The following is a 21,644-nucleotide window of genomic DNA, read 5'->3' as shown; positions in this document are numbered from 1 at the left end:
GAAGCCTATCACAGCTGTTTTACGGGAGTAGGTTGCTGAACTGGTTGCCAGCTCATCGCAGGGCACTCTCACAATTACACCTAGGGACAATTTGGAGTGTCCAGTCAACCTGACTCACATGTTTTTGGGATGTGGGAGGAAATCGGAGTACCCGGAGAAAACCCACACACGCATGGAGAGAACATGCAAACTCCACACAGGAAGGCCAGAGCCGTAATCAAACCCGCACCTCTGCACTGTGAGACTGAGTGCAAACCAGTACAAAGACCACCATGCCGTCCATGCTTTATGCAAATGTACCGGTATGTAAAATGACAACTAAAAAGTGATAACATCATGCCCTTTCCAACTGAGCCATACCCTATCGAAATGTAATCCCACCAGTCAAATCAAAATGATCTAATTTCAGAGAGATGCACACCCCTAATAATAATAATAACAATAATACTGCAATAATAAACACCTGTGGATTTTTAGAGGGTGTTTTACAGATGGTGAGATGTTTACATTTAAAAGCAAGCTTTTCTTGTTTTGTTTTTTCAAGTTTTTGAATGTTTAATTCAGGCAGCATGGTGTCAGTTTGCTTGTGAGTCACTCGCTGTGCTGACCTCTGACCAGGGCAAGTTGCTTGTTCTTTTTAGAAATGGTGGTCATAAAATTTGCATTATTTTTAACCGCAGCTATTATGATAACCTGGTTACCCATTACTTTGTAGCCTTAATTCCTCAAGTATGGGTTGTTTTTTGTGTTGAATCATAATCTCCACCCGACATGCTGGGTCAAATCCTCAATGCAGTGTGTTGGTACAAATAGCCCAGCATTGGCTCGGTCCCTTTTGGACCTAGTGCTGAGCTAGCAAATTCACTCAATTTGGGTTACTTTGAACCCAGCAGTTTTAAGAGTGCATCCATCTGAGGTTAACTGAAGGCTTTAGATTACCCATAGGTGTGAGTGTGGAAGGTTGTAGCTGTACTTAACAGTCTGACAAACAGAGATGGGCATTCCGGAACCAGATGCCCATTTTTTGGGACGGAGGACGAGAGGTTTTTGAAAAGGACGGAAACCACAAAAAAAAAAAAAAAAAAGCACGAGTTCAATCCGGTTTACCGTGTCTGTCATTGCTCTGCTGAAGCTGTAACCTCCCAGTCCAATTTGTCTTTTGCTTGGGAGTATGGGATGAGCCACCTGTGTGTGTGTGTGTGTGTGTGTGTGTGTGTGTGTGTGTGTGTGTGTGTGTGTGTGTGTGTGTGTGTGTGTGTGTGTGCGGTTTCCCATGACAAAAAGGCATGTGCCTTTAAATAGTGTAAACATGATTTAATTCCAGGTCACGGAAGGCTAATGAAAAAAGGCTAACACAAGCTTGAATTTATTATGGTTCGGTCACATCCCACCAGCAAGCCACCATACCATGCAGCTTCATGGAAACACTCTGGTGTTTAATTGGGAAAACAGCTGTATTGCGGTGAACACTCACTCTGTGTCCAGCGCATTCATTGAAGAAATGAAAGGTCTTGCTAGGGGCCAAACATACCAAGACCGTAAGCATCATTACAAGAATGGCTTATAGGGTGTAATTATTCTTGTAAAACAGAAGGCCAAATATGAGATAGCAGCAGGCAAAAAGGGCAACTAAACGTATCTTGTAGCTTCTGCAAGATCTTTTGTTTTGAATATCATCAGGCTAAATTGTTTGCTACTCTCTGTCCATTAAACATCAATCTTTCTATCATACCAGGGTTTGTTGAGGTGTCCCTAAATTGGCCATGACACTGATGAGACACATTCTTTGGGAGTCTTTCCTTCAGATTACCTCTCATGCAGCCACCTGTGACAGATGACTTCTTGGGCAGAGGACTGGCAAGTCTGTGCATGCATGAAAACTACTACCAAGACCCTCTAACCAGTTGGAAAACTATGGGGAAAACAAACTAATTGCATATTACTTCTTTTATAATGCACAAGAAGAAACAAGACTATGTATTTATCTTTAATTAACCACCTGGATCGTAGTGCAATAATACAAATATACAATTATTTCAAGTTTATCTAGCTACACATTAAGTGCTGTAAAACTATTACCTCAAAATAGCAATTAAAAAAAAAACATGAATAGAAATACATTTGAAATGTGTAAACGAAAAAGTCTATCTACAGGACTCACAGCGTACCGAAATCCATATTGCACTCACCACGCTTCATCATGCTACTTTGTGCTCCACTCGTGAATTAAAGTTGGACAGAAAGTTGTTTAAACCCAACAGCAGCAGTATTAGCATGGAGGCCTGTACACGTCATGCAAAGATAGTGGATTAATTGGAAGATTGTAAGAACATGATACAATTTAGAGAATTGACACACAGAATGTGCAATGTCAGATAAAAAAAAAACACACACACACACACACACAACACACAATGTTTTGAAGTCCCAGCTATTCCGCCAACATGATCTTCATCCAGAGAATTATACAGTACGATGTAAACTCTGTCAGAGGAGGAGATGAGCAAGTGAAATGTAGATGCAGGCCTGCGAAAGTAAGTTGAATCTCTAGTCATCGCAGCCCAGCAACTCCATGCGGAGAGTGATGCGCTCGTGCCACTCCCAGGGAACCACTCGGACATATCGGGCATAGAACGGTGGCTCAAATACATTCTTCATATGACTGTTGTTGTCAATATTGCCTTGGAAAAGCTGCAAGTAAGGAAGATATCGTGTGTATGACTTATTAGCGACAGAAGTGGTCCACAAACAGCAGTCTCTTTTGCATGAATTCTCTACTATTAATGTTATCATGTCATTTTCTGCCACACTCAATCTTGGTCAAATGGTTAAAACACCCTCCCAACTCTTAATAGTGACAGTAAAATACATGGGGGAAATGTGAGCTATGTGGACAAAAGCACCTTCAGGAAGGAGTTGGGCGACAGCCCCGAGTTCCTCTGAAATCTGAATTCTCCCTCTTATGGACATTTTAGACAAGTCGATGCATCCGAGATTGTGGGGAACAACATGAGGAAGGCCCTTTCATGATCCAGCATGACTGTGTCCGACAGCACAAGCAAGGTCCATCGACACATGCTTGGAGGAGTTTGGTGTCACAGAACCTGAGAGCCTCGACCCCATTAACATTGTTTCTCCAATTTTCTATTGCTATGGGTTAATGGCATGAATCCCAGTACTTGGGTCCACACAATTCATAGCACAGCTAATGTAACCACGTAGAGGATTTGTGTTTTTGTTCAATTGGGGCTTGTGTGGAATAAATGGCATTTTTAGACTCTCTAACATGAAAATTCTGGATGATATATTGCATAAACATTATATAGGTAAGAGATTTGTCTGAATAGTGCTTGTATATTACTGACCTTATCGCTATCTGTGTTAATGTCCTTCACCATACTCCAAGACTCTTCGTCGTTACTGTAAGCCACTTTGAACGCAGACACAAATTGCACCACCCCAAAGTCTTTGGCGCCCTGGGTGACGATACCCGTCAGGCGCTTCGTCTTCTCGAGATCCACCTGAGCAAGAAACATTTATTACGATGAGGGCTTTGGAAACGTGTGTCATTCCGGTGCAGCCATGAACCCACGTGCACCGTACGTCACCTGGATCCACTCCGATCGGTTGTTTTGGGAAGGAGACCACGCGTTAGTCTTCCCCTGCTTATCCAGGCGGGCAAACTGAGGGAGCCAAGTGAAGGAATCGATGCCCCACGTGCGGAAGGAACTGGAGGCTGAAAGCTGGCCATCTGAGATCAGCCGAGACTTCATTCCCATTGGCTCTGAGCACCCTGTTGTGTTTGAATAAACTGTGAATAAAGAAAACAGACAGAAGGGAGGAATGGAAAAAAATCAAGAGAGCAAAAGCAGAAAAGATGAAGGAATAAACCCGCAGAAGAAATTAATCAATGTCCTCCACCAGAAAATCAGAAAGTAAAAATGTGACCGATCTAAAACATTTCCAGTTCAAAGCAATGCCAGCGTGGACAAAGAGGAATAAGGCAGAAGGGATAGTGGCACACATGCAAGAAAATGCAAGAAAATGCCATGTGCTCTGCTGCGCAGGTATTCTGACATTTCGTGACTACATTTAACGATAGCTTAGCGTCGGTTTAGCATGGCTTAGGCTTAGCATTTGTTCTCCTGTTAAATACGACTCGTCCTCCTTTCTCAAGTGTTGCTTATTCGCCGCCTCGGAGACTTTCAGAGAAGCGGCTGCTGATTAGCTGCCACGCTACCCCAGCCAGCCGACACACTTGCAAACAAAAAATATATCCACCGCGCAAGTCGTTGCGTTATCTCTGGAACATTTTCAGCTTTCAGCAGCACAACAGGCAACGGCCCAAACCAGAACACCCGGCACGCAATTTGTGATGGCATGCCGTGTTATTATTCACCATGAGAATTCAATTGCAAGTGGATGTTTTTGGTGTGTTTACCATTGAGTTCGCATCCCACTAACTCCATACGCAGTGTGCATGCCTTTCGGCAAACCACCGGAATGATGCGGATGTACTGGGCAACGATGGGTGGGTCAAAAAGATTGGTCTTTGTGCTGTCGTTATCTGTGTTGCCCACCAAAACCTGCAATGCAAAGTTGTATGATGATATGGACATAAATGGACTGTACCATGTAGCACTAAGCTCTTTGTATGGAGGGCTTTAAAACATGCACCATACGGTCTCACCTTGTCTCTCCGTTGTCCATCCATTCTGTATGTGGTGTAAGTCTTTCCGTCAAAGCTGCTGGACACCTTGAAGGCCTTTATGTATTCTGCCGTGCCCATGCGACTGGCGCCTTGGGTTATTATTCCTGTTAGACGCATCTTTTTCTGCATGTTGATCTAGCGTCAAGAAGTGGTGACGTGTGATCGTTGATGAAGCTCTTTTCAGTTCGATAAAAGTGTGAACAATGACTTCTCTCACCTCAATCCAAGGATTCTTGTCATGGGTCGCTGACGTCCAGGCATTGACGATACCTTGATTGTTGAGCCGAGCCAACTCCGGACCCCAACGCTGAAGACCCAGAATGCTATAGTGCACAGAAGACGCGGAAATCTGGGACTCTGCGATTGCTCCTCCCTCCATTCCCAGTAAAGAAATACAACCTGAGACACAAAAATGTAAATATTTTTACATTTAAAAAATAGTAGAGCGCCATTCACTCACATAGGCTGCATGCCGTGAAAATTGGACACCCGCACTCCCTCCAACTGCCTGATGCGCTTTTAATATACAGGTAATTGTCTTTCAGCGAAATTTCCAGACACAAATTAAATCATGACACACACTGAATTAGTCACAGGTATACGTTTTACGGCTTAATCTGTCCATGGGCAATGAAAAATCACACCCACGAGACTGTTTGAATGATCCTTGGACACAAGCTGAGCAAAAGAGAGCTACTGGGCAAGTAGAGAATGTGAACTCATTGATTCTGTAGTTCAATCACTACTCTGCATTGAATATAAAACACAGACCTTTGAAGAATGTGGCAAATGCTAGAATGCTGGGAGAAGTTTAATAATCTGAGGGACCAAAAGTCGAATAGAATACAAAGTTGAAGAATGCCATCCATCCATCCATCCATCCATCTTGTTCTACTCATCTCGGGTTGGGTCAGATCAGGCAAGAAAGGCCAGATTTGCTTCTCCCCAGCCACTTTATTCAGCTCTTCAACTGAGATCCCGAGCTATTCCCAGGTCAGCCGATAGTCGTGCCAAAGTGTTCTGGGTGTTCCCCAGGGACTTTTCCCAGTGGCTCGTGGGTGGAAAACCTCAACTAGGGAGGGGACTGGTAAATTGAGAGCTTTGCCTTTTGGCTCAGCTCCACCTTCCTCACAACAGATTAATGCAGAGTCTGGATCACTGCAGATACCGCACTGAGACACAGACCCCTCCACTTGGGGCAGGATCTCAACTTCAACTCAAAGAGGGCAGCCCACTCTTTATCGACTGAGGATCAAGGCCTCAGATTTGGTTGTGCTGGAAATTGCGGCTTGCTGAAGCCAACAGAACCAAATCTTCTGCAAGAAGCAGAGTCCGCCAAACCAGAGCGCCTCAATGTCTTGGTTGCACCTACAAATTCTGTCCATGAAGTGCATGAACAGAATCGGTGACAAAAGGCAGCTCTGGTGGAGTCCAGCCTTCACTGGATACGAAACGGACTTACTGCCAGCAATGCGGACCAAAATCAGACAGCAGTTGTACAGGGAGCGAGTGGCCTGTATTGGGGGTTTGGCACACTATATTCTCAGAGCACCATTCACAGGACTCTGTGTGGAACAGGCCAAAATGTCTTCCCCTAGTCCACAAAGCACATGTAGAACGATTGGATGAACTCCCAGATGAAAACCACAAAGCACCATACTGAGCAACTGAGGTTGGACTTCCCAACGGAACCTCCTTCATTGAAATGTGTTCTTGGTTTTGCTGTTCGGTGCTTTCTACAGTCTTTGTTACCGATTTGTTGCTTTACTGTTGTATATGTTAGTTGCTCCATGTACAGCACTTTGTATGCAGCGATGGCTGTCTGAAAGTGCTCTATAAATACAGTTGAGTTGAGTTGAGAAATCCTTGACGATATACCTCATATATACACACATGATACTCGAAGAATGAATACAATAAATGTCTGAGAATGAAAGGACCCATATTTTACTGAGTACTGTACACATACGTAGGTGGCACTGCTTCCCAACATAGGGTGACGGGCACTGACACGAGTAGTCGCCATCGAGATCTCTGCATACGCCTCCATTTTTACACGGCCGGTTGGCGCAGTCATTCACATCTGGAAATAAAGACAACTTTATTATTTAAAATCACCAAAGCACTGAATACAAAACAGGAGTGGCTTTGGCAATAATAGACTATCATAGAGTTTGACTGGGTGGCCTCTTATGAATTCTGTTTCTTCTTGTGATATTTTTTTATTCAGTAGCCATGTCAACAAAGCGTCTTGCGTCTTGTACTGTAGTCCCTTTAAACAAGGTCTCTGTTATGGAGTCAAACCACCACAGGCATAGACCAAACTCCAAACATCACATGGCCAATGCTTTGGAAACATGCAGCTTCGATGCTCTAGGGGAGTGTTGAGGTTGTTTAATCTATGTGAATTCAAAAAAGAAAATGTCCATGACTTGTTTCTGCCTTCCAAATGGAATACATTTATTGACCTGATATTCTCTTTTGATCCCTCACTGGATGACCGAATGAGCAAGCGCATTACAGATTATCAATCCAAAAATGAAATACCGTACTTGTGTCAACAATTTAAATTCCAAGTACCAGTACACGTCCAAAATATATCACAGAGCCGAGTCTGGATATGGATAATAATATTGAGTGATTTATTCCAGATTAAATTGAGATGAAATGAGATTTCAGTGAATTACTTTGATTGAGAATCTACAGGACTTTCATTCTAAATTCACTTACTTGACAATGACAAGTAGGCCACTTTAAAACATGAATGTTTTAAAACGTGAGCAACCAGGATATCGTGATAAACTTTTTAAGGCACGTTGACTTGAACTTATGCAAGAACAAAACAATGCATAGTGTCAATTACTGTATCAATGCCTGTCTCTGGATTTCCAGAAACCCAGACGACTTAATTGCATTCTCAACAGAAGTAATCGACACCCAAAGTAAGTAACCAAATACGAGTGAATCATTTTAGGCGTATTCTATACTGATTCATCACCCAAGCCTTTGACTACTTCACATCAAACTGTGATTACCAAATCTATAATTGCCTCCTCAAACGACTTGTTTTTTCCCCCAAGGAAAAATGTCGCAATTGTTTTGTAGTTGATGCCAACTAGCCTACTATGTTTGTGCAACTGTATTAGTTATAAACACTTCCTTTGCTATTGTTTCTTGTTGTTTATCATTGATCAATTGTGATTCAATGGCAAAAAACAAATACCCAATTAATGGAAGTATCTTGTGTTGATTTCAAAATTGCGTCATACAATCCCCCCCGCCCCCATGAACAATGAGAATGCCTTGTGCTACCTTGTACGGCCTAATAGATTCTGCTCAAGCATAAGACGGGTTGACGTAATGCCACATGGAACCGTGCAATTCTTGCTCCGCTAAGAGGATTGGTCAAAACTTTGAAACAAATGCCAGTGTGGTTGTGACAACACAAATAAAACAATTGAGAATTGCTTAACCCTATTCAGAAAGAATGCGAAAATAATCTTACTGATTTGCTCTAAATCCAGCGCTGCAGCATGTGGCCTAAACTAAACGGCGCATTTTGTAAATAGTATTTCATTTACACACATTTACATACTCTAAACAGCTTTAATAAATAAAATGCATATTTGTCAGAACCATACCATTTTGGACATGACCTGATCATTAGTTTAAAATAGTCTAACACTCTAACTGTAACGATACAAATAGGTTCCACCCCAAACCACTAGGCCGTTTGTGCCAGTGACATCTGACACAGAAATAGAACTGGTGCAGGGAGTAGACTCCACAAACACTACAATTGGTGGTCAGCCTGTGCACGATGGGAGGGGGAGAGCTTTTCATTCAAAAGAAGTCCCTCTTTAGTAATGCCATCAAGGTTTGAGCAGAAAGTTTCTTTAACTCGACAGGTCTGACCTTTTCGCCTTCCACATTTTCAAACCCATGGGATTTACAGTCATTGGACCAAAAAAAAAAAAAAAATTCCATGAAGAGTGTTTCAAGGGTCTTCAATAAAATATCTGAGCTGTCAAGTCTGTGAGAACCCGTGTGTTGTGGCATCTGCATACTAAAAGACTTGGAGAGGGGTTTTCTATCTAATTAGCCAATCACCACAGAAGTCTGTGAAAGAGGCTCTTTCATGAGACCACGGTTAATACAGCACACATCCCATCTACTGGGATGCTACAACGGCCATGACCTCAATCGTATACGATATGTTTACTATTGTGGCTAAACAATCGTGCCACATTTTTTGGACATTTTTGAATATCCGAGTGTCAAAAAGTGATGATGCAGGACTTGACAATGCTAATTTTTGAAGTCACTTACTGGTCTGGCAATGAGCACCCTCAAAGCCTGCCCTGCAGTTGCAGATGTACTCGTTGAAAACATCTCCCCTTCTGGTGGGAGCAATTACCTGGCAAGAGGCATCATTCTTACAGGGGTTGGGACTGCAAGGTCCTGAGTGAAACAAGGCGGAGAACGTCAAGTGCTGCTGTCATTCGTACCGAAATGATGGCTCGATTGTCTTACCTGTCTCTGTGAGGTTGCATGTGTCCCCAGCAAATCCATCTGCACAGATGCAGATGAAAGGTTCCTCTCCTACTCCCGTCACGCACGTTGCTCCATTATGGCAATTATTCACCTCGCAGTAGTCACCTTGGAAATTTAATAGGAAAAAAAAAGGGGTTGAAATGAATGATAATTACATGTGGATCAATTTTAATCTCATTTGAAGGGTTTATCTGATGTGCAACTGTAGCTCGGCTTTTATTGAGTGACTGATTAGTTTTTTTTCCTTCTTCACACTAAAAGATGCTTCGTTGTTTTCCGAACCCACTCACTGAGTAGCTATGGATTTTGAGCAGATTGCATGACTTTTACCCAATGTTGGTTTTGACCCAGTAGATTAGGAAGGGCAGCCGGTGTAAAACCTGTGCTAAACATGTCACGCTGAGGCGACTGTCAGTGGAAAACTGCTTTTTCTTAGAAAATATTGGCCATCAAGTTAGTATTCTTGGTTTATTTGGTTTTAACCCCTTGTTGGATCAAAATATTGACCCCAGCACTAGGTTAGCTATTTCACCCAATTTGGGTTACTTTGGACGCAGCAGTTTTACGAGTGCTGCTGTAGTGATAGTGTGAGGGCTCTCGCTGTTTCCGGATTTAAACCATAGCTAATATGAATATTCTCTGCAATTGGCAAAAGAAAATGTAGGACATAAACTGAGAAATGAAATAAATGACACATTTTGCAAAAAAACATGACAAATTATCACTTATTTTTGATCTCTCAAAATGATGAATAATCTATGTATAGCGTTACAACATTCAAAAGTATGTAACAGGGAAGACTGAAAATTTGGAATATATTTTAAGTGTTGTTTTGGAGTGGAAAACAGAGGGCTAGAAAACTAAGTCATACTTCTTGGACGGCTCCCGCAACTCAGGCAGAAAGGCGCAGTGGGAGTGGCAGAGCACAGATTTATGAGTCATAATCTGGGTGTTTGTTTACTCTTATGATGCTATTCAGGGTTGCTATTCATCCCCTCAGCAGCATTTGGCATCTTTGACATCAACATGTTGCAGGGGTGAATGAGTTTGACATCCATTTGTAAAGTGAATCCGCATGGCATGGAGAGATTGAAAATATGTTGGTACCGTCCATCATTGTTTGGTTTATGTCTGGGCCTCCTTGGAGACACTATTTAGTATACCAAGAGTTTGCCTGGTTTTGTAAACTACCCTCTGCATTATTTCCCATTATTTAACTCACAGCTCCAGTATAAAGAGCTCAGGCCTGGAGCTTGCAGTTTGGCAAAGAGGCGCTTGAGATGCAACACATGTTCTGACCTAGCCCCTTTTCAAACTGTGGTTTGTGCACCACACAAGTGACAATAAGTTTTCCTATTTCCTATCCCTTGTTAAATTAGTTTTGCGATAGAGAACAACATTACAACACGGTATCAGATTTTTGTTTCAAAACAAAGCAGAGAGTAGTGGAGACTCTACAACTACAAGCTGTAGAAACAGTTTGTCAAGCAACTTTTGTTTTTTTTGTTTTTAAATGAACATGGACATTACCATTTTAGTCTGACAACACTGACAACAAAACGTGTCTGTGTGTGGCTGGGATTAAGAGATTGTAGGATTAGCCAGGTGGAAGAGAAGCATGCCGCTCTTGGTCTGCCGGGAATGAGGAGTTATACAACATGACAGTGCACCGGGAAAACGCTGGGGATGCTTGCTGCCAATGACGTACCACACAGACTGACAGGTGATCTGCGAGTGCCACTAAGTGTGGGATGTACATACGTCATGACAGTAGACGAGCACCAGCCAATGGCACTTTGAACAGCCCAGACATGTTTAGTTACTATTTTAGGCAGACGATGCGTGTACAGGTGCAGGAAGTTGGCAGGACATTTCCAAGTTGATCTTAGGTTAGATGAACAGACAGCTGCTTTGTGTTGAATCCTGACAGCAGCACATATGGCGCTATTTTTTTCCCACCTGTACCACTTCATACTGTTTCACCTCAAGAATATTGACTGATACAAATGAAAGAATGTTGTAAATAATATATAAACATGACCACAATTGTACATACGTACAGAATGCCTCCAAGTAAACTTCAAAAGAAGTCTCATAATTATATCTCAATTTACTAGAATAAAAAAAAAAACACTGCCCTGCACCAGTTTTTCTCCAAACACACTCCTTACAGGAAATATACTTTGTACAATCGCTCGCATTTTCAGGAAGGTTACAATAACAGTCTTGCAAGTAGCCTAATGACACCTTGTTCACAACTGCAGTCACTCTGGAATTATAAAATATTATATGTTGTCCTTCAAAAGTGGGAATGCATTTCCCGAGAACAGGTGAAGCTCGTAAATAATTGGTTTAGGAATATCGAAAGAGAATTATGCACGTACAGGACCAACCCCATCATTTCATTATTCAAGTTTCATACTTTCAAAATCCTACTAGTCAACTTTGACTCAAAGGACAGTGCCATAAAACAACAAAAGGCCAATGAACTGCTTTCATTATTTCACAGAAGGAATGTCAACAACAAAAAAAAAAGTTGTGTTGCATGGTTCAGATTCCCAAATTCGTGAAGAGTACCGATAAACTAACTTCAATCACTGCAACATTTTGAATTTACAGTCGTCACCAAATCAGCCCATTACATGTAAAGCGAGTCAAATAAACTTACCTATGACCGGCGACAGGCAAAGAAGAAGCGTAATCGCTGTCAAGTTTACTTCGCTTGCTTTTCTGGAAGCTGTCATATTTGTTTACTCTTTATTCAACCAAGGTAGTTCGGGCTGCAGCAGAAATACTGGTTGTAGCTACATTCAAGGGCACTGAGAAAAGTAGGAATTGTGTCGCAAGCAGCGAGGGGAGGACCCAGCGGTAAAACCCAATGTGAAATGACGTCATAGAGGGGGTGGAGACTTTTGCTTCCGAACTGAACAGCGATACGGAATTACGGTCGAACTAAAAGTAATCATTTATAAAGGAACCATTATCACCCAATGTACCTCTTAAAATATATATTTTATATTGAACACTCTGTCCTGCAAAACATGAAATCAAACCGTTTTTGACTGAATTAAATATGGTATTGGTAACACGTCTTCATCATTAAAATTCAGTATCATCCCCCTCGTTCCCTGCCACTTCGAAGCAAATTACTAGCACTTTTGTTTTTATAGATATGCAGTTAAAGCAGAATAAAATGTTGACAAGATGGGACGCTCGAGTAAGCAATTGTTTGGCAAACTCTGTCCCCCTCAAGTGGCCATTCTGTGCAACAACGTCATCTCAACATTGGACCTGATCATACAGGCCGTGTCCACATCCTGGCTGACACTGGGTGAGAAGTGGTTTACAGTGTACACTCTGACTGGTCGCCAAGAAGTGGTGTACATTGTACACCCTGACTGGTCACCAGCAAATTATGTTGCAGACAACCATTCACCCTCGTACTCACAGTCACAATAATGTAGACCAGTGCTTACCAACATTTTTGAAACTGAAAGCTGCTTCCTGGGCTCTCATGTGAAGGTCCACCAGTTTCCTATATATTTCTGAAATTAAACATTTTCTCAAATTTTTTTTGTTATTTTATTATTAATAATTAATTACATTTACAGTATATATGTGAAAACACATTTCTCACAGTAATCAATGATTTTCCAAGATAGGAAACAGATAAATATCAAAACTTGATCATGCATTTCTTTAGAAATAATCTGCAAGTGTTTACGTTTTCAAATAATAATTCCCAGAACATTCCCTAGGAAGTCACAATGTCCCAATGATCCCGACTGATGTATTCCTTGGTAGGTTTTACACAATCAGGATTTTGGAGCCGATCACCGATCAGCGAGTTAAAAAAACAACATGATAACCGATCAATATTCAATGTCAACCTGTGGATCCAATCAATGATGTCATTGACCATTGCAAATAATGACATCACAACCGATCACCGATTTTGTAGAAAATGCAAAATATCTGCTGATCCCTTCCAGCCGATCAGACCTGTGTAAAATATAGCCCACTGTAATCTACTTCAATCACTAGAAAGAATGGAAATATGTTTTATAAACTCTTAAAGGTCCGAGCAGATAGACTTGGTAATGCTGTGCATGCTGGGATAGAGTACATTATAGATGCGATCGGACAATATTAACGACTCTATGTTAATTCGATAAAACACCATTCGGATAAGGTGCTTCTGACAGACTGCTCTGCAAGACGATAAAGATATCAAGATATGAGTCAGTGTTTTGTGACGTCAAATAATTATCAACCAATGAAAGCGCCCGTATGCAAATGACAGAATCTTCTCGGAAGCGGAATCGAGCTGTCAGTGTGGCGGCTGCAACTGTAAAGTAGTCTGTGCGTTTTGTATTGTCTCCGCTTCCAATGCAACGGCGTTACACAGCAAACACTTATGACATAATACGAACCCAACAAACAAGTGTACTGTAACTAAGGTTGGGACATTTGGAGGCGGTCAGCGGCAGATTCTTTCCCTCGACTGTGGTAAGTAAGCTATGCTAAAGATGCTCTACTGCGACGGGTGGTCTAGTCTTCCCTCGTTGTACGTATATAACATCATTTAACGTTTGAGCCCGGCAATAGTGTAAAGCGAGAATAGCCTACACTAAATTAAATACTATGTAGGGATTTACTCGATGTCAAACAAAAACTGCAGCGATCCGCGTGGCCCGAATCTTTAAAAAAAACAAAAAACGATTGCTTCTCATTTTCTCGCACAGTGGAGCCAGCGAAATGCAAATGGTGGGATGTTGATATTTTATACGAGCACCAGACATATATGAACTGGGATTTTTTTTTCCAACCTCAAATGTTTCCTTTTCGCTTTCCCATTATGCAGTGATGTCAGTACTATAAAGCCCAGTGTGTGTCTTGTTAGTGAGCGCCGCTGTGCCAGCAAGTCGTGATCAAGAACGCTAGCAGAGGCAACAGTAATAGCAGACTCCCTTGTCAAAACACAACGTTCATTTACTGACCAAGTGTCATCCAAAATGAAAGTCATTTTCTTGTGGCAATTCTGCAGACAGCGCTGTCAGTGTCTTTGTTTACGTGGTTTGATGTTTGAATGCGGAAATTGGACGAGTTTATTAAACGTGGGTGGGGATTCAGACGCTCCAACTTGTTCTCTGTCTGGGAAAACAACTGCGTAGCTGTCATCGATTTCATGTATTTGCGAGTCATAATTTGATGTCAGTTGCGGTGAAAAATGAAGGTCTCATTTCTAATTGTGATGCAGTCATCTGCAGTATATTGAGCTATGGCATTCAGATCAGACTTCATGTTAATCAAAACTAAGGGATTATTATCTATTTATTGATATAATTGACGGTTAGAACCATTTACACGATTACATTTTATGTTGGTAAGGACCAAGCTTCTTATGTTATGTCGCTTATCTTACTAAACATGTTTTTCTTTTAATTTACTAACGTATTTATTATTTTATTAATCTGTCTTGTTACTTTGCTCTTTAGGACTGACGACATCACTGTGACTTTACCCATCATATTTTCCCAGTTTTAGAAAGAATTCTTTATTGTAGCCACCACAGAAACAAGTGAGTAAACTTTTTTTTTTTTTATGTAGACAGGTGAAAAAATGCAAGTGTTTTCAGTGCCTTTCCATTGCACAACACTTGTTGTTGATGCAAAATGTACATTAAGCTCATATCTCACTGAGCTGTGAACAATTATGAGAACGAGTGTTTTCGAAGGTAAAGAATGTTGCGTTCTCGTCAAAGTTCGTTCATCGTCAATACAATGCATTTTTAGTTCATGTTTGTCAAACGTTTGCCAGACATTCACCTGCGCATTTGTTGTCGAAATTCCTGCGACCAGAAAAAACACTAAAACTGTCGGCGAACAGCTGGCGACCGTTTGTCGAACATATGCGACCTTGAAAAACAGCCCTAACGAAAATGCAACATTCAAAAACACTCGCATTTGTTTGCAGCTCAGTGAGATGGCTTTAAACCTGTATCTCACTGAGCTGCAACGGTTTTGGAAGTGTGTTTGCATGTAGGAAAAACTGTTTTTCTTGTCGCCGTCAAATTTTGAACATGTTGAAAAGTTCTTTGCAACAAGAAGATAAACGTATGAGAGCTGGCGAACGACTTTGCGATTGTTTGCGACCTTGAAGGAACCCTGACAAAAAAACAGCATTCTCTTTGTGCCCACACACTTGGTGAGCCTTTCAACCCGTATCTCACTAAGCTGCACAACAAGACAAAGTTTCAAAAACACAAACCTATCTAGAATGGGTCCTTAATTAGCGTCATTGCTAAAGCCTGTATCTTCCCTTCCATTTACGGTACTGTAAACATTGCGTAAGGCTTTTGCTCAACGCTGTGTGAACTCATGCACTGTACCTCCCCTTTAGTATGCGAGTGACAAATAGTCTGGCTTTTCTGTGCACTGTGCAGCTCCTGTTTTTGTGCTAATGTCAAAGTCAATCATGATCTTCCATGTTTTCCCAAATCATTATCATCTCTGATTGCTTCATGAAAATGTATTTCTTGATTTTTAACGATAAACCTTTTTGAAAAAACAAAAAACAATTTCTAGAGCAATCATGAGCGCGCATGATTCAGACGTGCACACCATCTCTCCGGAGCTGCCGGCGATGTTTGATGGCATGAAGTTGGCGGCGGTGGCGACGGTCCTCTACGTCATCGTACGCTGCCTAAACCTCAAGAGCACCACCGCTCCCCCAGACCTCACCTATCAAGACACACCCCTCAACCACTTCCTGCTCAAGTCCTGTTCTCAGCTGACCAAAGAGTGAGTTTTCTATCATTGATGTTGTTGCCATGGAAATGAAGATGCTGGCCTGCCAATCGGGACTGTAACGAATGTAGCGCTCTGTGTAGTGATGATCCCATCTGTCGTCAATTGTCCTTTGTGTGCCACGCACGTCTGTCAGGCTTTGTCGTGGAGCATGATTCAAACCAGGCTATATTGTAGAATTCATTGCACATGCGCTACAAATGCCAAGAAAAGGCAAAGAGCATTTATATATGTTGAAAATAGGTGCGTACTCTTGAGGTTGTTGTTGACAAAGCGCTCAACTTCACACCGGTATTCGTGAAAAGCATTTTTTTTTAAAAACTAAATCAGAACTTTTGAGAGCGAACATTGTCCTCTAGTGTATTGTTCAAGAGGAAACCTGAGATCTTTAGCGGGACTCTTGAAGAGTTAACCACAGGGGTCTGCTTATGCAACCAGGTCTTCTGGAGCCCTTCGCCTTTCACTGTACTGAATGTTCATCAGACTTAATTTAAGTGAGTACAGTTAGATAGTTGTCGTTCAACTTCGCCTCATCCGTTTTGTGTTTGTTTTTTTGAACAAGTCGCATTTGTTACCCCCAATGACGCCGTGTTATTTTCTGCAAGGGTCAACAGCACCATGAGTGCTTGTGTTTGGGGACGTGCACACAATTGTTGTCCAATCAACAAATAATGTCAAGTGTGCCTTGATGCCATGTGTTCGTTTAGCTGTTCGTGATATGAAGCTTGTTTTGTTACGGGAGTCACAACGCCACTCTAAACTAATGTCTGTCTACTAATACCCATTATAACAACGCGATGATCCACCTCTTGTATTGGATTAAAGCTGCTGTGCCCCTTCCAGAAACGTGCTGTGAAGCTCCACTTCTGCTTAGAACAAAGGGCGGAGGTGCTCACATTACCACATTGAAGTCGCTGCCTGTGCTCTTATGTAACTCTTATTTTCAAGGTGCAGTAAATGTTGAAGCCAGAGATGAGAAAACACAGGGACAAGGTTAAAGGGCTTGTGTAACGTGTGACGTCACTCTGAACTGTATGCACGGAAACGAGTCCGCTTGAAGCGAGGCAGAACATGTAATCGCTGTGTCATGAGTGTTTAATGGCCTTCGCTGTAATCTAAGAAAACATGGCTAATATGTCACTTGTATCGTATTGTGCTGGTCATTATGTTTCCACCTAAAACCCGAACCAGCCTACAAGATTTGTGTCAACTTGTGTGGTAATATGATCGTTACGGTCGACTTTTTGTGATATCGAACCGCGGTAACATTATCGTAGGGATATGCAGCAGTCTCGGCAGCGTATGGCGTCACTCAAGATTTCAGGTTGTCAAAGGTGTCTAAAGTGAAATGGAATGCAAGCACGCCCTTTGAGGAACTTGCAACAACGAGCTGTGTCAACACTGTTAAATAGTGATGACGCTTCACTTGCCGTTGTGTAATCTTTCGAGGGCCGCGCCAAAAAGGTTACTGTATGGCCTTGTATGCAAATGATGAAGCCAAAGGTTTGCGTTTCATAAACCAGCAATGCAAATCAGTGTCCTTTATATGTACTGTTACTTCTACTCCAACTCAGCCTCATGTGCTTCCCTAGAATGGTTCAAAACTCATTTCTGATTTGAAAGGAACCGGTTGATGAAATGTTTGCTACACAGGTACATTCCGCCATTACTGTGGGGCAAGAGCGGTCACCTCCAGACCGCCCTGTATGGGAAACTCGGTCGGGTCAGCGCACCTCACCCTAGTGGGATCAGGAAGTACTTGCCCATGCCGGATGGAGCCACTGCGACCTTTGACCTCTTCGAACCAGTGGGGGACCATCGAACAGGAGGTGATGCAACACACAGATATGCAGATGAAAAGCACATGGGCAAAATGGCTTCATGAGATATTTTATGACTATTTGTGTAGGTTTCGATATAGAAAGGGAACACATGTTTTTATCGCCCTATTTTAAAATTTAAGACCATACTTTAATTCATGAAGGGATATTGCCCAAAACATATTTTTTTCCATTGCCCAATTTTTTCCAGTCCGAAATGTTTTCCTTCCAAATTAAGGCTGCTGGTGGTAGCATTATGCTGTGGGGTTGCATTTCTTCAGCTGGAACTGTGTCTTTTGTCAAGTCAACGATCCCACTTGCACTTACAGTGCCACATTTGTTCCCATATCCCTCCTGCTGTCTGGCCGAAAGCCTAAATTGATGAGGATTTGCATCTTTCACGTTCAAAATGCCTCCACGCATACATCTACCTGACAAAAATAATAGTTTTCACCGTGACAAAATTCAAGTTGTATGGTGGCCTGGACAGAGCCCAGGCCTAAAACCAGTCGGAAATCTGTAGAGTGACCAGAAGGGGCAGTAATTGCCATGTCAAAATTTGCAATGCTGTAACCAAAAGTGCCCCCGGCCCACACACACACACACACACACACACACACACACACACACACACACACAAAGAATACATTTTGAAATTATCATAATGTATTATTTTTAGATTAAAAAATGTTTGTTTTCCTGAAGTAGGTTCACTTTTTTTCTGTTCCTCGGGAGTAAAATCCTTTGGAACATCACCTTGACTTGTTTTTATTTGGTGTAAAGCAGTACCATTATCCATAATCTCTCACTGATGAAATACCTCGGCTTGTTTGACCAGATGATATCACCATGGTGATATGCCCTGGTATCGGTAACCACAGCGAGAAGCATTATATCCGAACCTTTGTGGATTACGCCCAGAAGGACGGCTACCGCTGTGCTGTGCTGAACCACCTCGGAGCGCTACCCAACATCGAGCTCACATCGCCACGCATGTTTACTTACGGTAACTCATCAAGTGTTTATCTCGAGCCAGACAAATGCATTTTGTCGTGTATTGATCTGTAACTCAGTCAACCGATCCTCACAGGGTGCACGTGGGAGTTTGCCGCCATGGTTGGGTACATCAAGCGGGCGTATGCTCAGACCCAGTTGATAGTGGTGGGCTTCAGTCTGGGTGGAAACATAGTCTGCAAGTTTCTGGGGGAAAACATGTCCAACCAGGAGCGAGTGCTGTGCTGTGTCAGCGTCTGTCAAGGTTACAGTGCTCTCAGGTGGGTGGATGTCTCATCGCTTAATCTCACTCATTGTATGATAACACAGTCGTCTCATTTTTTTATGGTGTATGTAACGCCTTCCATTTTTTCCCCTGCATTTCTTATCATTTGCTGCAACCGCCGTATAGATGTTGGAAAGTAGAAGTGTTGATGTGCACGGCGCTGTAACCTAAACTGGCAATCTGACCTGTTCATAAACACTTTTGATAGCGACACGCTGGTGAGATATTACGAGGGACAGCTGCTGTCGAACCTCCATGCACGTGCCAGCAACTCCTAGCAAACAGAAAAGACCCCAAGTTCAGATATAAGCAGCACAAGTTCTTTCCTTGTGTGAAGCGACATTCACGACTCTTTTTTTTTTTTCTCGAAAGTTGAAGTTATTGCCTCTGTTCCCAAGTCATTTGGATTTAATTCTTAGTTTTGGGGCGTCAACGTCTCGGCCAATTTGCTGTTGGTTATTGCCTGACGCTGTCTTTCCTCTTCGTCGGCATGACTCTTTGTCCAAGGGATTACGTCTGATATGGCGTCGTTAGGAATGCTGAGTAGCACGGTGAGCACTAAGCTGACTTCCTGTCTGTTTGTCTCTCAGGGCCCAGGAAACATTCCTGCAGTGGGATCAGTTCAGGCGCTTCTATAATTTTCTCATGGCTGACAACATGAAGAAAATAATCCTCTCACACAGGTAACGCCTCTGGACCGAAGTTTAGCGGCTTTCACTGTGATACCTTAATGGTGGTTTAATTTGGACAAGAAAAATGATAATAAACCATCAGGCACAAGCAGTTTATTATGTTTTTCTTCTCTCTCTTTGTTTTTATTCTTGTATGTCCTCATAGAGTCATCGGATTTCAAATGCACCATTTAAACTCTTTTTCTTTGCTACTGAACGTTTTACTAGGAATAGATGTTTATTGTTCAAAAAGTTACAAAACGCTAACTGTTGTGCATTCACATGCTCCCTCTCCTTTTTTTGCACACTCCAGGCACAGCCTATTTGTGGGGAACTCTGTTAAAATGATAGCCGGCGATCTTGGTCGGCTATACACAGCAACGTCTCTCATGCAGATCGATGACAACATCATGAGGTACATGAGAGAATGAAATGGTACAAATGACGTATGACGTGGATGTCATTATTATCACACATCATGATATAATATGACAATACAAAGAATTTTCCTGCATTGTACGATAGGGACACAATTGTATTTCATTATTACAATATTCACCCCAATAAAGTACTTCTTTTCCTTAAATTAAATGACATGAGATTTTTTTTTCTCCATTAAAACACATTTCATGTAGAACAATAATTATATGAATGAATGAAATCACAAATATGCAGTGGGAAAAAATGATATTCAAAATATCTGGTTTTCAAGGAATATATTGTTTACATTGTAATACATTCTAATAGAATGTCGTTTACATCCATGCTCCTCACGCAGCACCGTTAACAAGTACTCGCAGGTGATGGAAACCTTCGCTCATTGTTCAGCAGTCGTGTGACTGCTGGATTGAGCATGAATAGAATTGTGTTGCAGCTGGGATTCGCACATCGTATTACGAACGTCCTAAACTGCTTCTCCGTTCTCCTCTTTTTCCCCTAAAAAAATTCTTCAAATGAATCAGTTGTGTTTTTCATGTCTTTCAACAGGAAATTCCACGGCCACAGCTCTCTCAAAGAGTATTATGAGAAAGAAAGCTGTGTACATTACATTCACAATGTAAGGCAACTGGGTATAACGTCACACAAATTCATAGTTTCTGTGGTGTTTGTCTGATAGACTGTTATTGTAATTTTGTAGGTAAATGTACCACTGCTGCTTGTGAACGCTGCAGATGATCCTCTGGTTCATGATTCTCTGCTCAAAATCCCCCGCACATTAGCAGGTAAGCAGTAATTTGTCATGACAACCTCCTCAGTGACACAGCAACATGTTTAAACTCCGCTTCCAAAGATTATAATTGGTTTGCTTTCGATCAGTGTTCATTTCAAATCCAAAACCTCAATCGAGCAAAGATGTATTGCTGGCAGACCAAATCTCAGAATTGTGTTTTTTTGTGGCCTAAGCACTTCAATTTGAAGTTTTCACATGCTTCTTGGTAAGCTGCGGACACATCTTGATGAGCTCTCAGGAAGAATGTTGTCAAGCTAGACAACTTGACTAGGTTCTGATGGACTACTTATGTCAGCGCTATTTGAGACTAGTAAGAAAAATCTGAAAGTGGAACCTGAACTGCCAATTCCAATTGAATGCCTCTACTCAATTTCTCTTGGCGTAACATTTTAAGCGACATATCCGGTATGGCTGTGTTCACAGAACACAACCTGCATGCCTATACGCCTAAATTGCATGAAAACAACTCCATAAGTGTCAACACGAGGCAGTGAAAACACAGTAGGAAAAAAACAATACATAAACAACACAAATATGCAAATGTTGATCCGAGGTTCCTGTTGTTTTTT

At 41.9% G+C, this 21,644-nt stretch overlaps 2 protein-coding genes across 3 annotated transcripts; one reads left to right on the top strand and one right to left on the bottom strand.

Moving 5' to 3' along the window:
- Positions 1 to 1,643: 1,643 nt before the first annotated feature.
- Positions 1,644 to 12,115, bottom strand: LOC109514332 (EGF-like repeat and discoidin I-like domain-containing protein 3). Of its 2 annotated transcripts, none has more exons than XM_019867310.1 (10): positions 11,934 to 12,115; positions 9,245 to 9,370; positions 9,041 to 9,172; positions 6,681 to 6,794; positions 4,929 to 5,110; positions 4,691 to 4,846; positions 4,442 to 4,586; positions 3,609 to 3,811; positions 3,366 to 3,521; positions 1,644 to 2,691 (listed from the first exon to the last, which is right to left on the bottom strand). In XM_019867310.1, the coding sequence occupies exons 1-10, from the start codon at positions 12,007 to 12,009 to the stop codon at positions 2,548 to 2,550; spliced, it is 1,434 nt and encodes a 477-aa protein (XP_019722869.1). In that variant the 5' UTR covers positions 12,010 to 12,115; the 3' UTR covers positions 1,644 to 2,547. The 2 variants fall into 2 exon arrangements, with proteins under 2 accessions (XP_019722869.1, XP_019722870.1); XM_019867311.1 differs by having other exon boundaries at positions 3,609 to 3,793.
- Positions 12,116 to 13,560: 1,445 nt separating this feature from the next.
- LOC109514333 (monoacylglycerol lipase ABHD2-A) lies at positions 13,561 to 21,505 on the top strand. Its single transcript, XM_019867313.1, has 10 exons — positions 13,561 to 13,774; positions 14,764 to 14,846; positions 15,853 to 16,068; positions 17,728 to 17,903; positions 18,733 to 18,900; positions 18,985 to 19,168; positions 19,764 to 19,856; positions 20,158 to 20,259; positions 20,832 to 20,901; positions 20,983 to 21,505. The coding sequence occupies exons 3-10, from the start codon at positions 15,860 to 15,862 to the stop codon at positions 21,076 to 21,078; spliced, it is 1,098 nt and encodes a 365-aa protein (XP_019722872.1). The 5' UTR covers positions 13,561 to 13,774; positions 14,764 to 14,846; positions 15,853 to 15,859; the 3' UTR covers positions 21,079 to 21,505.
- Positions 21,506 to 21,644: the final 139 nt, after the last annotated feature.

This window comes from Hippocampus comes, unplaced genomic scaffold (genome assembly GCF_001891065.2).
Source record: "Hippocampus comes isolate QL1 unplaced genomic scaffold, H_comes_QL1_v1.1 scaffold2, whole genome shotgun sequence".
NCBI classification, from domain to species: Eukaryota; Metazoa; Chordata; class Actinopteri; order Syngnathiformes; family Syngnathidae; genus Hippocampus; species Hippocampus comes.
The sequence above is the reverse complement of the archived record's forward strand: the minus strand, read 5'-3'. Positions and strand labels throughout refer to the sequence as shown.

Excerpts from the sequence above, each read along its gene's own strand:
- LOC109514333 (XM_019867313.1), top strand. The coding sequence starts at position 15,860 with ATGAGCGCGCATGATTCAGACGTGCACACCATCTCTCCGGAGCTGCCG. Across the intron at positions 20,260-20,831 it reads ATCGATGACAACATCATGAG|GAAATTCCACGGCCACAGCT; the intron begins GTACATGAGAGA and ends GTCTTTCAACAG. Across the intron at positions 20,902-20,982 it reads GTGTACATTACATTCACAAT|GTAAATGTACCACTGCTGCT; the intron begins GTAAGGCAACTG and ends GTAATTTTGTAG.
- LOC109514332 (XM_019867310.1), bottom strand. The coding sequence starts at position 12,009 with ATGACAGCTTCCAGAAAAGCAAGCGAAGTAAACTTGACAGCGATTACG. Across the intron at positions 9,173-9,244 it reads ATGCAACCTCACAGAGACAG|GACCTTGCAGTCCCAACCCC; the intron begins GTAAGACAATCG and ends TGTTTCACTCAG. Across the intron at positions 2,692-3,365 it reads TTAACACAGATAGCGATAAG|CTTTTCCAAGGCAATATTGA; the intron begins GTCAGTAATATA and ends CCTTACTTGCAG.